The sequence below is a fragment of the Myotis nattereri genome, assembly GCF_964212035.1.
Source record: "Myotis nattereri genome assembly, chromosome: 11".
Classification (NCBI taxonomy): Eukaryota; Metazoa; Chordata; class Mammalia; order Chiroptera; family Vespertilionidae; genus Myotis; species Myotis nattereri.
This window is the reverse complement of record NC_138086.1, coordinates 41,299,789-41,317,344: the sequence shown is the minus strand read 5'-3', so window position 1 is coordinate 41,317,344 and position 17,556 is coordinate 41,299,789. Positions and strand designations below refer to the sequence as shown.

General features: G+C 39.2%; 1 protein-coding gene across 1 annotated transcript in view; it reads right to left on the bottom strand.

The window, feature by feature from the left end:
• The window catches only part of GRM3 (glutamate metabotropic receptor 3), a 193,269-nt gene that overhangs the window by 10,629 nt on the left and 165,084 nt on the right, over positions 1 to 17,556 (bottom strand). Inside the window, exons 4-5 of the mRNA XM_081102566.1 lie at positions 13,627 to 14,693; positions 2,706 to 2,880 (exon numbers count right to left, since the gene is read on the bottom strand). Of these exons, the coding sequence (XP_080958692.1) occupies positions 2,706 to 2,880; positions 13,627 to 14,693 (1,242 nt within the window). The remainder of the gene's footprint in view (positions 1 to 2,705; positions 2,881 to 13,626; positions 14,694 to 17,556) is intronic.

Genomic DNA, 17,556 nt, shown 5'->3' with positions numbered 1-17,556 from the left:
ACACATCCATAAACTCTGGAGCAAATGTTCTGAAATACTACTTACCCTTTTTACATATAATGTACTCTAGGAGATTTATTCTATTCTCTTTCATAAAATGCTGGTCAAATATACTGAATACATTTCATGACCCATTAATGGGTTACATTCTATAGCATCACGGGACCAGGGGTTCACCACTGTCATTCACAAGTGTTTAGAAATGTCTGGTGTATAGAAGGTATCCAAACATTTAATGAATGAATTTAATGAAAACAGTTCCAAATTATTAAAATGGGAAAGTTTCAATCACAAGTGTGGAAAGCCAGTGTCAACTTGTGAATCATTTTATATCTTTGCGCGTAACGTCTATTCTTTATTTCTTCATCTGTAAAATATAACTCTGATATCTAGTACTCATGGGACAAAATGAGCCCACAAATAGAAAACTATTTTGAATTAAAGATATAAAATTACAAATAAGAGATAAATTACTCAGTACTTTGAGAAGTCTAGAGCTATCACATAAATACTTCCCTTGTTACTTTAATATCACTTGACTAATTTGTATTAATTAGAGGAAAGTTGCTGAAAATGAGGTCTAAATTTAGACTTTTAAAAATAAAGATTTATTTAAAATTTTATTGAGTAACAATACAGTCATAAAATGTTGGTCTAGGTCGATGCCCACCTGAAATATTAATTGGGCTACTAGCAGATTCACATACTGAGTAAAGCTTAAGTCCATTACAGTCGAAGTTCATTGTTTTAGTGTACGTGAATATTTCTGAAACCGTGAAGAGAGACTTGATTGGGTAAAGTTCCCTTGTTATCCCTTCAAGGATTTATTAATTCCTGGTGTATGTACCACAAAATGCTACCATTTCAAAATTAACTGAGGTTTGGATGTATGAGATTTTGAACCATGTCTGTGGAAGATTTATGGACTTTGTTAAAGTGCTCAAATTATGACCAAGAGCTCTGAGCTAGCAACAAGATTATTTTTACCAGGCATGAGTCTTGCTATACAGTTTCAGGTAACCTTCCTTTCATTCTCACTGTAGAGCCTACCAAGTGCCTAGCCTCATAGGAACTTTCCTAGCTTGTATTCTAAGTGAAGTAGCATGATACAGCAATTTGGTGCACTGGCTTTGAAATCAGAGAAACTGACTTTAAATTCTGGTTCTGCCACTTTCCATATGTGTGACTCTGGGTAAATTTATTTATCTCAAAGAGTTGTGAGTGTGTTATGAGATACAGTACACAAGTACACGTATGAAGTATTTAACGCAATGCTCAGCACATAGAAAACACTCAATAGATGATAGTTCCTGTGAGGTGTTATTGTTATTGTTAATTGTTGTCAGTTCTTTCTTGTTTCCTCAAGACATAAGCAGGTTTCTCAAATATCCAAAGAAAATTACTTCACAAGTTTTATCATGTTCTGGGACTCAATCATGTGGTACCAAGAAATGTAGCTGAAAAGAGAGTAACGTCTCCACCCCTATTGCAGCTCTCAACCACAAAGTGCTGTATGCAGGGCATCACTGAATATGTGTTATCAGCCATTGGTTTTCCCTTTGTTTGCTGGGAGAAGGGCTGCCCTGTTCAATTGTATACTTTCTTGGAGAAACTGGGCACTAATGCGATTGCTCACTCTGTGATGCTGAGCTATTTTGAAATGTCCTTTCTAATTGACTTGAGGCACAATTGTGAAGTAGTCATTTGTCTCTGTCACTCCAGTCCTCCTTCCTCCTCTCTGGACTCCACTCCTTCTTCCTCTTCATCCTTCTGTCAGTGAATGTCTCCTACTTTATATCATAGATGAGCTGAAAATGACTTAAAAGGTGGTCCCCTTTGGGGACATTTAGAGGATGCTAAAGAATTAAGCAAATGATTCTCTAAGGATAGTGTTTCAGATGTTTGCAGGTCAGTTGGAGAGAAGTTTGGACTGGAGAGTTATCCTGGTAAACCTTCTGTTCAAACTCCCTTCTCAGCTAGTTCTCAGCTGAAGAAATATCATCATTGAACTAGAGGAAAATCTATTCCAGCATTTTCCAAGGTGTGTTCCATGGGAGGTTAGTTGGTTTAACTATTATCAAATACTTTTAAGCAACTCCGTAAATAACAACATTAAAAGGCTTCCTTGATGTAGAGATTCTCAAAACCTTTAACATGCTCAGGTTAACAGAGGTACTTTGAACTTCCAAGGGTACATTTAGGATGCAGAATTTTCCCTCTTATTTGATTGTTTATCTTCCTCTTTTAATTTTTCATGAAGCAACTTCATTTATGTGACACAGGACATACTTTACAGAGCACCAATCTAGTTCAGCTCTCTAGGACAATGGGTAAACTGAGACAGGGAGCAATAAAGTGGAGTGCTCAAGGTTGCCTACTGAACTGGTGCAGTCAGGACTCAAAACCAGGCTCACTGACTCCACAACATGGTCAAAAATCCTACTTGAAGCTACAGATGTAATATCTGTCTTCCCTGCTGGGTTGTGTGTACTGCCAAAACAGGAACTTACACTCTTCTGCTCACCACTGGATCCATAGCACCTAGCACAGCACCTGACACCCAGCGGTTGAACCAGTACTTATTATAATTGAATTGAGATTGTTCCTGGGGACAGACATGTGCTGTCGTTTCCTACCCATTGCTTCCCCTCCCAGCCTGCTCCCTACTATAGTGCTGTGTATGAAGGGGTGAGTTCCATACTTACACTGAGAATATGTGGTCCCAGTTCCACTGACACTGAACCTGTTGAGGTGCAGCCTGTGTGTGACCACATTCTTCTGGGGTTGGAACAGCACGATGTGCACCTTGGGTGCAAACAAACAGCCCAGGACCACGAAGCCGCTTAGGCTAACGGATATGCACATGGTTGTCGTCTGCACCTATAAGAATAAGTTGCCTGGTTAAGCATCTGGCTGTAAATTCAATCAAGGGGCAAAGTAAAAAGAGCACTGAAAAAAGACCAAATTTAAAAATCTCGAATCATCCACAGTTCTGTTCTTGTTATAGACAAACCATATAAATATAAATATGTTAAATCTTCCAAGTTTGAGATGTTCATGGAAACATTGCTTAGGATTTGTAAACACACACTATTTGTGTTAGGTGCTTCTGAATGCTTGCCAAGACTTCACATTGATTTTCATGTCTTGCTTGTTTTTCCTTTATATATGTATAAAGATATTTCTGCAGGATCACTGAATTCAGAAGCTTAAATAGTAAAAATTCCAATAGTCAATAATAAACTGACCAGCTTGCTGATGGTGTCAATCATCAGCTTGACTTATTTTAAGCTTCACTATATTAGGAACAAATTTGGGCCTTTTGCGTTTTTCTACCTCTCTCTTGCTGGGAGCTCTTCCTATTAGTTAGTGCCTTTCCTAGTCAATATTGGGGGACACCGTCAACTTTCTTCCAAGGTACCTATTCTTTTAATTACTTCACTGGCATCTCTCTGGAATTTTGATACATCATGCACTCCCTGTTCAATTTTTTTGTTCTCTAGGCTTCTATATGCCCATCCCTGACAGATGATTTTTCACTTTCTCCCTCGTTGCTTCCCCTGAAAATATACCTCAGAACTAGGTTTTAGCATCTCTTCTTTTCATGCTCTCCTTCTTCATCTTCTCTGATTTCATCATTTGTTCTGGCTTTAGCTTCCATAGGGTTTTTGAAAAATCCCAAACTAGATTCTACATATTTTATCAGTTTTTATACTGAAAAATAGAAATTAATTATTTCTTATATAAGTTTCTACTCAGAGTAGCTATAGTAAATCCTGGAGTAATTTTACATTTCTTTTTCACTCCCCCCCCCCCCTAGACAATGCTATTATCGGATAGCATAATTCCTTATGACTTAAAGTTTCCAACTTTATTCTTTAATAAAAGAAAGCCGAATACTAAATAATTAACTGGAGAAGCCACATACTTTTAGAAGGCTTCATTCTGTTTTAGTAAAGAAAAAAACCCAGGTTACATTTGTAGCATAATTCTTCAGACTCTAGTTTTACTTTAAAGGATGCAAACATAATCCATTCTTAGTATCTTAAAGCACTCGTCTCCCTTAACTAGTCCAGTGACCTCCAACTTGGCCCCAAATTGCGAGCTCTTTTCTCTTTTGTCAACTCTTCAGAAAAGAATCCACCGTCTAATTCCATGATGTAAAAGCCTTGATAAATAATATCTGTGTTATTTACAGTGAGTTCAATTCCTGGCATGATTTGTTTTTTTTTACATATATGTATAATATTATATTAGAACTGCACTCTTCCTGCCTTGGTTTTGACTTTGGAACCAATATGAGAGAGAATAGATATCACAGTAAAGGTGAAATGAATTCAAATGTGCAAATTTTTCAAGCATTTCTATAACTTTGAAACTCCTGATACACATTAAGACATTACAAGGAGAGAAGAAAAGAGGCTTTCATGAGGAGAATATCCTGGAAAAAGCTGTGCTGTCTGCCCTGTACCCTCCAATCCCTTAGAGGGCTGTGCCTCTCTCCTCACTTAAATTCTAGAGAGCAGTGCTTCACTGGCCATTCACAGAAGGTTTGAGGTTTTCTGCAGGAGGAAAATGGCCTGGCATGGGGCCTGATTCCTGTCATGGAAATCTAGAAGGTGAGCAGAGGCTAATTACTCTGTGGCAGAGCACAGACACTTGCTACTGTACTGAAATAGTCCTTTACAAATTTATCACAGCAAAGGATTTGTGAGTGGAATGCATGGACAAGACAGGCCATGCTATAAAGAGTCACCATGAGTAGCCTTGCTCACATGGAACAGCCTGGAGTCTTCACAGAGAGAAGTTGGAGCGGCATATGTATAGCTGGGTGTCCTGGGACTGAGTCAGGAGCCACAAGAGGAAACTCAGAATAGAGAATTGCCAGCCAGCTCACTCGAGGTTCTGCAGGAGGGAAGGGCCAGTGGGAGACTTCTGAAGATCACATGAAAACACCCTTTAATCATCTCCCAGGTATTCTGAGGACGTGTCTTTAACTAACGTGGACTTAGAGATCATAGAGCCATCCAGCCACATAAGAACTGTCCTACTTCTCCCTTATTCCTCTTTAACCAGGGCTGAGAGGGAAATAGCAACTGGTGGATTGGGGAGTGTGAGCAGGAGAAAGGAGAAGCCAACCACTGGAGGCTCTCAGCCCGAGGCAGACCAGACCTCAGGAGAAATGAGATTTAATGATAAGTTAAGATATGGTTTTGATAATTACATAGAACTAGGCATTTAAAATTTCTACTGAAAATGATAGTAGGACCAAATGATTCCTAAGAGCACAAACATTCATAGGCCTATCATGGTTCTGAGTGCTTTCATTCATTGCTCCATCCCCAGCACCAAATGGTACTCCATATGGTGACACTCAGTGTTTGAATGTGTCCATTGGACTTCATGCAGGGCTAGGGATGATTGCTCTCAGAAAATACTAAAGGAAAAATTGCATTTTGGTCCTAGTTGATGCAGCAAATAATTCAATATACCTGTTTTAAATCTGACATCTTTTAATATTTTTACAAAGGCTAGGTATTAGCCTTATAGTTTTAGTTGTCCAATTTTTTTCAAAAGTCACACTAGGAAAAGCCTGTATTTATGTATAATTCTGTGTTCTGTCTCTTTGTATGCCCCAGGCTGCTCTGTTTTCACCTTCCTCAAACTCCTAGCAACACTTGAGTTGGTTAATCTCTTCCTTCTTTTTGGTTTCCTGGATACATCCTTCCCTCACTGACTGGTCCTTGTCTTATTTGTCTTGAATTTTTCTCTCCTACCTGAACTTTAAGTGCTGAAGTGTCCTATACCCCAGTTTTGGACTCCCCTCTTCACCTTCTCATCCATTTCCATGGCTTAAGTACCTCCTATGTTGATGATGTTTAGGTATTTATTACCGGATTCAACCTTTCTTCCGGGCATCCAGACTTATGTATCTAACTTCCATCTTGGCATATTGTTTTGGATATATAATAGACATATCAGAATTAATCTGCAAGAAAAACTTGATCCATTCCCCCAAGTATCTCCATTCAAGTAACTGGCTTCCAATGTACAAATCAAAAACCTGGGAGTCATCCTTGATTTTGCCATTTCCTTTTCGCCCGCACATCCAATCCAACAGCAAGTTCTGTTGTTTCTTTCAGAAGATATTTCTTTATGTTCTCTTGTGCTTCTACATGTCCTTCAAGAAGAGACCCGACTCTCTTTGTTTGGGACTTTCTTTTCAAGGATATTTGTATAGAAAATAGCCTTAGAAAATTCAGTGTCTACCTGTGGAGCAAAGAGTCAGCATATCATCTATATTATAAAAGCCTAAAATGACTGACTGTTGGACTGTTCGACCGGTAGCTATGATGCATACTGACCACCAGAGGGCAGATGCTCAACACACAGGCATGGAAACATGGAACAGACTGATGAATCTCAGAGGGACAGGGGAAGTGGGGAGGGCGGGAAGAGATTAACCAAAGATCTTATATGCATACTAGAGGCCCAGCGCACAAATTTGTGCCCCAGTGGGGTCCCTCAGCCTGGTCTGTGGGGCTCAGGCCAAAACCAGCAGTCCAACATCCCTGAGGGGTCCCAGATTGTGAGAGGGCACAGGCCAGGCCCCCACCAGTGCACGAATCCCTGCACCGGGCCTCTAGTCCCTTATAAAATATCCAGATTTCCTAACGTCCCAGCTCCTTCCTTGTAATGCAACCACTGACTGTGCAGCCATAACCCTGCCCAGTCTGCATGGCCTGGGGAAGTGGAACTCAGGAAACCAGAGCCAGTGCTGACACCTTGGCTGTTGTTATTGCTTTGAGTCACAAAGCTTTTTTTGGCAGCATCAACAAAACTGTGTCAAGCTAACATGTTACCTTGTAAGTATAGTAGAATCTCAGACTCTGCAGTCTTTGACAGTTTTGGCAATGAGACTGGAATAGTTTTTTCAAAGATGAAGTATGAGGGCCTTATGGGCTGATGAATAGGATTTGAGAAAAGTCCATGGGAATCAGTAGCAAGTATGTGGACCAAATTGAATAGTAATCACCTATTCAATAAATAGTGATTCACCTTATTGCCTATTAATGAGGAAGATTTGGGAAGGGGGCCGCGGGCTGAGTAACAGAGGTAGATTCAGATAGGGTGAGCTGGACTTGTGCTGTATTGTTGCTCACTTCCCTCTGGGGGTGGGAGCAGAGTGGGGTGAATTTCCCATCTGATTCAGGTCTGCCCAATGCTAATAACTAGAACTAAAATTTTTCCCGGTGGGCAGAGAGTTGTGCTTCCTTTCACATAAAAGGTGCAGAGACGTACACCTACACTGACCATGAAAAGAGGGCCCTTCAGAGAGGCAGAAAGCAGGTGAATTGTTTGAACTTTGGCTGGTTCCCTTTGGAACATGACGGGGCAGCGTACATAGTGCTTATTAAGGAAGAATGACAGCAGCTGGGCTCTCTCAGTGCTTGTCCCCCGCTGAGGCCTCTCTCGCCAAATTTAGATCCATTGCAAGATGACAAGGTCTCAGTTGTTTTATTTTGTAGCAGAACCTGGCTGCAAAAAAGAAGCTTCAGTGCTGTCTGTGAGATTTCTCTGAGATAGAAAAAAAAAATGCTCAAAGGGCACAGATAATGCATTCACTAATATTTGGACTCTTACTGGCCTGGATTAGGTTTAAAATACTGACAGAGTACCGCACTAAAGGCTGAGAAACGTAAGCAGAGAAATGTAGGTAAATTCTTGCATTCAGCTGCAGCACAGGTAAACTTCCCTAGCCCTTACATTAAACCAGGTAAGACCTTAAAGTATGTTATCAGGAGGAGACAGCCAATGCCTTGGATTAAGATGGACTCCTTCAAGAAAGTTGCTGCTGTGCAAGTCAAGGCCAAGTTAGCTGAAATGCGCAAAGCATGTGCCCAGGCAGAAAGCATCTGGCTCTGACTTCTGAGTCAAGGGGTCCTCAGAATGGAGATGAATAGTGACACTAATGGTGATCTTGCCATCCAGTTTAGGGTTGCGGATGCTTAGAAACACCAAACCTTTGTTTGGTTGAGCCATGAGTAGTTAGTCGCTGCTTAAGTCTGAAAGCCCATGTGCCTTGCTTATTGGCACAGGACTGCTCTCTCCTTCCATACTGCCTGGTTCCTCCATACTCCATATGCCAGGGGTCCTCAAACTTTTTAAACAGGGGGCCAGTTCACTGTCCCTCAGACCGTTGGAGGGCCGGACTATAGTTTAAAAAAAACACTATGAACAAATTCCTATGCACACTGCACATATCTTATTTTGAAGTAAAAAAACAAAACGGGAACAAATACAATATTTGTATTTGCATGTGGCCCGCGGGCCGTAGTTTGAGGACCCCTGCCATATGCTAAAGGATAGGGCCACGGTCTTTCCATTCCCAAGGGTGGCTGAAGTCCATACACCCCAGCCCCAGTATGCTGGGCAGGGAAGAACGCCAATTTTTATGCTCTCTTAGTGACAAACAAGTCATCATCCTACCCAGAGCTGTTAGGGGAAAGGTAGTGCTGTGGCTAGAATGACAAGTGAGGCACTGGCTTGAGATGCAGATTTAAGGGGGTACCAAAAACTCAGTAATCAAGACAAATATTTTATTGCAATATTTAAAAAAATAAGACTTCATACTAAAAACCCATGATGAAGACAGCACTGTCATTTCAGTAAGGGCAGGATCAGTCACCATGCTGTACTGTGACATATTTAATCTTAAGGCAAAAATAATAATTAGTAATACTGGCCCTCTTCTGATCACTGCCTATGCAGGTGTCATCTAGCCTGCTTTGCATTGCTAGTAGAAATTGGGACTTGGTGAACCTACTAAGTGCTGACACTTTGGTTACAGTGATGGCTGTGAGTAATAAAGTCCTTTGTGAATCAGGAGTTACCAGTTTTGTCCCAGCATCCCTGAAACTGTGGCAGGCTAGCTTGTTAGATGGCAAGATGGGTAGAAACCCTTCACCATTCTTGGCAGGTTCTCTCTCCATTGTTAACATCCTACCATCAACTCTGACTGGAACACCTATCACAGCCACCTAACCAGTCTCCCCATTCCTGCCTTTGATTTCTGTCATATCCAGTGTCTTTAGAAACTTGATTTTCCCCCTAAAATGTGAGATATTAAATTATTCTTCTTAAAATAGTTCAATGGTTTCTTTTATCATATAGAATAAAATCTGTGCTTTTCGTGATAGCCTATGAAGTCCAACATGATCTAGCTCCCCTGCCTACATCTCTTATAAAATCACTCCTATTTGCTTATTAAAGTGGGGCCATACATACTTTTCTCTTTTAAGACATTTTTTGCCTAGAAGTGTTTGTACTTGCTATTTCTTCTGTCTAGCACATAGAATTCCCATGCCTGGCTCTTTCCCATCCACCTGTGGAGTATTATGAAATAGGCACTAGTAGGGGTGGCAAATATTTTTTAAAAGAATTTGAGATTCAATATATATGTTTTTAAATCTTCAAAATAGTCAACATGGGAAAACCAGAATTCTCTGTAAGTATTTGAACCTTGTCAAAATTCTGGAACCACCTCTGAAGACTCTACCAACTGTAGGTAAAGTTCTCAGTGGTCCCAACCCCAATAACAATGCAACGTCTGGATACTCAAAGGACGGCCCCTCATCTAGCAGCATCTCCATCACCTGGGAGCTTGCTAGAAATTCAGACTCTTGGGCCCCATCCCTTCTTATTTGTTCAAGATCCCCAGGTGAGTTAAATGCACATTAAGTTGGAGAAACTCTGAGGTAGCATAGCTCCTCTTCCTTCCATCATAACACCCCTGCATAAGTTATCCTGCACTTTCACTCATTCATTCTTTACTCTCTCTCTCTTCCTCCCCTAGACTATAAGTTAAAAAGAGGAGGGACTTGCCTATGTTGATAGCTTGTATCTCCAAGGCCCATAATAAGTGCTCAAATATATTTGGAAGACATAAGTGGACAAAACACTCAGTAGTTGCCATTAATGAATTTCTTTATGGGTAAACTTTCCACCTAAACATGGCCTCGTTTTTATTTGCACCATTTATACTATGTATTGGATCCTTGACGGCTCAGTTTGATTCTCACACTCTCTGAAATGGTTTTATTGTAGTACAGAAGGAGAAGGAGATGGCCTGGATATTTCTCAAAGATCCTTTGAATTTTCATATTTTTACCCAACTTTTTACTTGCTTTGTTTTGGATGCCTGTAATACCTCCAATTAGTTTTGGTTGTAGGCTCTGCTCTTTCAAATCCAGCCTCCCTATTAAGGATTGACAAGCTTGTGGTATAATGTGGAAGGCATGCATTTGGGTCTGAAAAACATGTTCTACTATTTCCTAACTGCGCCACCTGGGAAATTAATTATCCTCTGAGTCTGTTTATTAATCTTTTCAGTGGATAATAACATTTGCTTTCCAGGGTGCTAATGAGGATCGTAGGCTCATGTATGCAAAGCATTTCACAGAGTGAGCTCTCAGAGTCCATCAGGAAAGGTCCAGTCCTCTTACTTTTTACATCATGTCACCTTTTGCCTGAGCAAACAACCCAACCCAAAGAAAAGAAAATTTAAAAAATTGCGAGAACTCAAAGTCCTTAAACACTATTTAAATGAATTCCTCTGCCTGGTATAATCTGACCAAGTTGCTAATTTCCATTCGTTTCTCACTAGACCCCACTTCTACTCCCTAAGCCATATTCCACTTGAATATGACCAATATTGCTGTGTCCTGCTTGGTTCATTCTGTCTCGCCTCAAGAATATTCCCTATATTCTCCAACTATCATAATTGCACTTTCTCACCAAGGTACAGGGTGAAATCACACCTCTTCAAGGAATAGTCCAGGAAAGACCAAGCTCTTACTGATCTAACTCTTTTTTGAAACTCATAGACATTTAAGAGATTATATCACCAATTTAATTATAAACTCTTCTGTGTTAATCCTGAATTCTTTCATGCTAGTTATTTTTTTCCTCAGCTGGGATATGAGATTTTTGAAGATTGGAATCATGTTTTATATTTATTTATAACTCCCAATGGGTGGCAAAGTACTGAGTCATAAACCCTGCAGACTGATGTCCAAATTCATTGTAGCTGCCTTTAAATTATTAGGGACTTTTCTAATGCTGCTGATTCTATCTGAGCCACATGGTTTCCCTCTGGGAAATTTTAAATCTCAGTCTTGTTCTGCAATTTCTAGAACAAGGGTCCCAAGTTCTGATGCTTATAGGGTCAATGCAGATTCATAAGGGAAGAGAGCTGGGAATAAGAATTCAGGGATTGGTGGGAGTGAGGACAACAGGAATGAGAGCATCCTGTCTAGAGGCATAGGCACCACTCCATTCTGACTAACTATTGCATGTAGGAATTTGAGCCCACATGTTTTACTTTGATAAGAGAAGCCAGGATTGTGGATATTTACATAAAATTTCTCAATTTTCTAACTTTGAAAAATATTTCAAAGTATTTCAAAAGAGTGCAGGCCAAACTAAAGCTATCTGTGCAACAAGAACATGTGCCCTAGCCAGTTTGGCTCAGTGGATAGAGTGCCAGTCTGCAGACTGAAGGGTCCCTGGTTCTGCAGGAGGCAGCTGATCAATGATTCTCTCTCATCATTGATGTTTCTATCCCTCTCTCCCTCTCCCTTCCTCTCTGAAATCAATATATATATATATATATATATATATATATATATATATATATATGTATTTTATATATATATATTTTAAAGAAGAAGAACATGTGATTCATTAGAGTAGTGTTTTTCAGTCTTGGTTGCAATGAGAGTCACTTGGGGAGCTTTGAAAGATTCTGATGTCTGGGTCATGGATTAGGCCAACTAAACCAGAATCTCTGGGGCTGTGTCCCAGGTAGCATTATTTTTTCCAAACTACCCAATCGATTCAATGTGGAGTCTAATTTGAAAGCCAATGTGTTGGAGCCTCCAGTCTACCTTTGGTTTCTTCTGTAAATTTAGGATTGGCATTATTTGCAAGGAGTACCTGAGGTCTAAGATGATCTCACTATGATTGGATGCATTAATTAGGACCTTAAAACACTCTCAAACCAATAACTTTTGCCCCATTTGCCTAAGGACTTCTGCCCATGTGGTGAAACTTCTGGTATCTTCAGCTAATTCTGTTGAGTCAGTTGATATATATTGTTATTATGGTAAAGGGGAAAAATCATATTTTTGTGTGTTTTAGAAATAAATGCTAATTCACTCAATAAAATTAAATTTTTATAATGCTATATGTTTATTTTTAATAGTGTATTCTGCTCTGTTTTTAATTAGATTTTGAGAATAAAGTTTCATACATCCAGGATAAAATAATTAACATTGTAAGTATATTATAGTCCCAATTCCCAAAATCACATATGCTAAGGATAGTTTCCTAAGAACTTAAAATAAAAATCCTTACAGATCTAGAGGAGTGAATGTGTACATGAAGACAAAAAATAAAAAAAAAATGGGGGCATTAAAATACATTAACTATGATTCTCTATTTAAATCCCCACCCTCTAAAGCTTCAAACTGCTCTGTGGTTCATATAATATGACCTTTAATTTTGCTTTATCAATTCTGATGTTTTCCTTTTGGACAGATTTTCTAATTTTTTAAACAGGTAGTCTTAGAAGCCCTGACCATTAACCAAGCATTGAATATGTGGTCTTTATTTTCTTGTTCTTCCTTGAATGTAGTCCATAGGTTTTAGTCACACGGCTATGAATAATTAAATGGATTAGGTACCATAAATATTGCCAGTCTCTTGATCCCATCCTTTAAAAAGCTCTGTCTTTTATTGAGCTGCAATATCCAAGATTTTGATAATGTAGGAATTGCTGATGAACAGAAGATTTGGGGACTATTACAGCCTACAGAGGCACTTCATTTTGTGAAATCATGGCATAACAAGGGAACCATTATGCCTCTGGAAAACTTTCATATGTGACAATTTAAGAAATATAGAGAATGAAATCCAATTGCCTCAAGAGAAAAAGATTTATATATTCACTCATTGGAAGATATTAAAATCAGAATTATAAATGCAAAAGCTACTGATGGGTGGTTTCAAGTTTGAGAAATTATGGTGGAATGATGAACTATTTCTTTCAGAAGAGATGATAATATAGAAGCCCAGAAATTTGAACTATATATTACTAAAGACTATATGAATAATGACTTAATTAGTTTACTTGGATATGTATATATATCGCTCTGTGGTAGCCAGGTCCTCCTGTGTCTAATTTGAAGTACTCTCATTAGGCTTTTAGTGGTTTAAGACTTATTTGCTTATCATTCACTTTTGAAATTTAATTAAAAGTTTTAGAGGTATGTGTGACTGTGTAGTACATTTTCTCCCACTTGTTTATAAATTGCTTGAATGACCATGATTTACATTTATCTTCCCCTCTGTGCCTAGCCCAATGCTTTGCACATAGTAGGCCCTGATGAAACACTTTTAAAACATATTGAAATGATTTCCATGTATAATATGGCAGTTCATCATGGCATTTGTAATTACCTACCTGATTGCTGAGATGAAATAAATGGGGTCTATTTTAAATCTTACATAGCAAAGCATTGGCAGGATAAAAGAAGGAAAAGAAGAAACCACTAAAAGACTTACTCTGTAGTCACTTGATGTCACATAAAATATAGGGAGGAAGGCCAGCCAGATGATGCAGGTGGTGTACATGGTGAAACCAATGAACTTGGCTTCATTGAAATTTTCCGGGCACTTCCGCGTTTTGAAGGCGTACACAGTGCATAAGATCACCAGGACCACGTCGTAGGTAAGTGAGATCAACATGCTGGAATCTCTGACATTGCACTTTAAGATGACTGTTTCCCGCTTCTCTGGAAGGGTGTACCGCCTGGTGCCCGGAGCCTCCAGGATGAGCCACACAGACACCACCACAATTTGCACCAGGATCAGACCCAGGCAGATGAAAACCTGAGAACTTGGGCTGATGAACTTTGGCCTCTGAGCGCCATTCTTGACCCCGTCGAAGATGCGGGCGATGCAGTTTGTTTTGGTCAGCAGGGCTGAGTAGCAGATAGCGAAGGAGGTCCCAAGTCCCAGGCGGCGCAATGCGCAGATCACTGGGGACGGCTTGGCAATGTAGAAGAATGTCATGCAATATGATAGACCAACTCCAAACAACAAGATGTAGCAGAGCTCTCGGCCTGATGCTTTGACCAAGGGTGTGTTGTTGTGCTTGATAAAAACAGTCACAACCATGCATGTGCACGCAAAACCCAGGCAGGCGATGGTGACTGGACCAATGGCCCAGGCATCTTCCCACCTGATGTAGTCCTCAGGAAGGTCAAAGCAGCCAGATAGGTCTGCAGTGGGCCACTGCCCAAGGCCGCAATCCGTACAGGTAAACTCATCAGCCAGGTATTCGTAGGGCTCGCAGGGGATGCAGATCCAGCAGCAGACATCCCCTGGTTGCATATTCTTCATTTCATTGGGGGCACAGGGGTCACTGCACTGGGAAGTGGGGACTGAGTTCCGGGACCAATGGATAGAGTCGACATCCAGCGATAAGGATTCTGCCCAGTGACCAACCTTCAAGTAGGAATACTTGTCACCCACGTACTGAAAATTGAACACGTTGTACCGTCCCATTCCATCTCCAAAAGCATCAAACTTGACAATGCTATCTGCACCTTGATTTGGGTTGAATGGAGCTGTGACATGTAAAGTGAAAGAAAGAAAGAAAAGAGAAGGAACACTGTTTAGGTGTCTTAGGTGTGATCAGTCAATTACTTTGTCATATACTTAGCAAAACTGAAATAACAGGGAATAGGGATTCCAGAGCTGAAATAATGTAACAATTACCATTGAATTTACACATTAAAAGCTACTAGAATACTCATGTATTCATAAATTCATTCACTTAACATTCCTCAGTGCCTCCTGCATGCCAAGTGCCAGTGGAAATCAGGAACAAAACACAGAGCCAGCCTTCAAAGGAGGCTTATTGTGTAACAGGAGAACCAGCAAACATGTGGTCATAGCCTCTGTGGTGTGTAGATATTCATTTCTTGAAAGATTTCACAGTAGGAATTGGACAAAACTTTGTATCTCATCCTTATTACATATTTATTTATAGATAGCCACTTAAATTTTTTCATGAAAATATACAATTAAGAGAATTTTTCTTCCTCGAAACGAAAAAAAAAAATTCACTATGTATGTATGGTATGCTTATTTTAAACAGTTTAAATGATTCAACAGGAAAAACAGAAAACCTACCTAAAATCCTTCAGTGTTAATATTTTCACAGGTTGGAGTATATACATTCTGACTACATAGATGCATGTATCCGTGTATAGCATGCTCCTATCCACACAAACACATATAACCTGAATATTTTTAAGGCACCAACAGTCTGAAGAAGGTGGATAACTGTGTTCAAAGTTTGTTCCTAACTGTAAAGGGTCAGTAGCCCTCAGTCACATGACCTGCCCTGAACCTTATCCCTTTGGTGTAGCTCTCTGTGACTTCCTAAGCAGCAGCTCTCTAAGCATCTATGTTTCTCCTGTTCTAGTTTCTGTGCATCATGTCTCTCTTGCCAATATCTGCTGCCACTCTCATCACCAATTGTTATGTCACCTGCTCTGAACTACTGTGTACATATTATTTCGAACAGCCAAACTTTGCTGTTTCCTCAGATGTAGAAGAATGTTGCTTATGTCTGAATGATGCATAGACCAATTTGTCTTAGTCGAATTGGGCTTACCCATATTAAAAAATAGACCCAAAATAGTTTAATGGCTCAAACACAATGGCATTTTATTTCTTCCTCATGCAGCAGTCTACGGTCTTCATTAATGGGTGTCTCTCCACTCCGTGATTCAAGGACCCAGGCTCCTTATATGTGGGGGCTGCGCCAATTTCTAGAGCCTTGTCTTCATCAGTGGGAAAGGAGAGTGGGAAGCAGTTATACCAATTTCTTAAATTATTGATTAGAAATTAGTTACAGGGCCACACCCAACTTCAAGAGAGGCTTGTGAATGTGGTTTAGCTAGTGTGCCCAATTACAACCCTACTATGACACAAGAAAGTGGAATTTGGAGGACACTGATTTCTGACACTGCAGGGATTTGCTATGTTTGTTGTCTCCTCCCTGAGCTCTGTCCACCATTTCTGAGGCTCACGTTGGTTCACCCAGTGGGAAACATCTTATTGTTCTTGGGGGAAGTTATTTTATGGAGGAAAAGCACCCCTTTATTCCTTAATGAAATAAAATTTCAAATGTTACCAGATAGCCCTTTCCTGCTGAGGACCTATAGGTGCCCTTTGGGGGCTGGCTAGGTGGTTTACAAGAACATTTCATACCATATATAAAGTCTGTTAGTCACTGTAGTCCCTTATACCAAATTTATTCCTCACTTATTATGACTTTTTTCTATTAGTGATCTTGTAATATCACCTGCCACTTGACTTGATTAACCTTCATCTAGCTTTCTGCCACTTTCACCAAACCAAACACATGTATCTTTGTTCATAGTAAGACAGAATGATATAGTGGATGAGTACATGGGTTTTGATTTAGAAAAAGTATATGCGATTCTCGTCTATGTCTTTTAATAGTCATAAGTCCTTAGGCAAATTAACTTTTCCACTCTGTTCCTTAATTTGTAAATTATAAGTGAAAATTATAAAGAAATATAAAATACTCAATAGATTGATCATTTCCACTGATCTATGACACTTGCAATATTAAATTGCATGATTTAAATTGTCTATGTTATATGCTGTTTCTCTTGATCTAGTTCCAAGGCAGGGTGACCTTTTTGCAACTATCATAGTTTCCCACTATGGTTTAATATATGTTAGGACAAGTGAACAAAGGAGTTGAAACATTGTTACTGTATTTTCAGGAGTAAGAATCAATATCAGAATTCTTATATCACATAACACTAAATTTGTTTAGTCTACGCTTAGAAAAATTTTATTTAAAATTTTATAAACTCCTTCCATATGTTACAAATAAGTAAAATGTCAAATATTTTAATGCACTTTACATCAAGTATACTAGAACTTCAGATGTGTTATTATTTTACTCTACACAATCAATCTCCACCAGTGTTCAGTTGATGTTATTAGATTTTCAGGAAAATATTTCTAAAAGAAATGTTTTCTATCTTTAATTTAAATATTTCACTATTTTCACAGCTGTTCTGGAATGTAAGTTTCTTGAAAGCAATATGTTTAATAGGTGAGAAAAACGGACTGTTTTTTGTGCTCTGAGCTGGTGAGGGTTACTGGTCAGATTGTTGGCTTGTGAGATAATTAATAACAAACATTACAGATGTAAAACTTTCCTTTTACAAATCTTTTCTTGAAATCATCTAATATCATCAATTATAAGATGTAAAATAAAAATAAAGCAGAAAAATTAGTGAATATTTTGTGAAATTTGAACATTCAACAGCAGCAGTTTCAGAAAAAGAGAAAGAGGAAATAGAGGGAGGAAATTATCAAAAGATTCAAAGATGATGGACTTGGCCTAAGAAAAGATGAAGCAAGAGACTGTTACTCTTT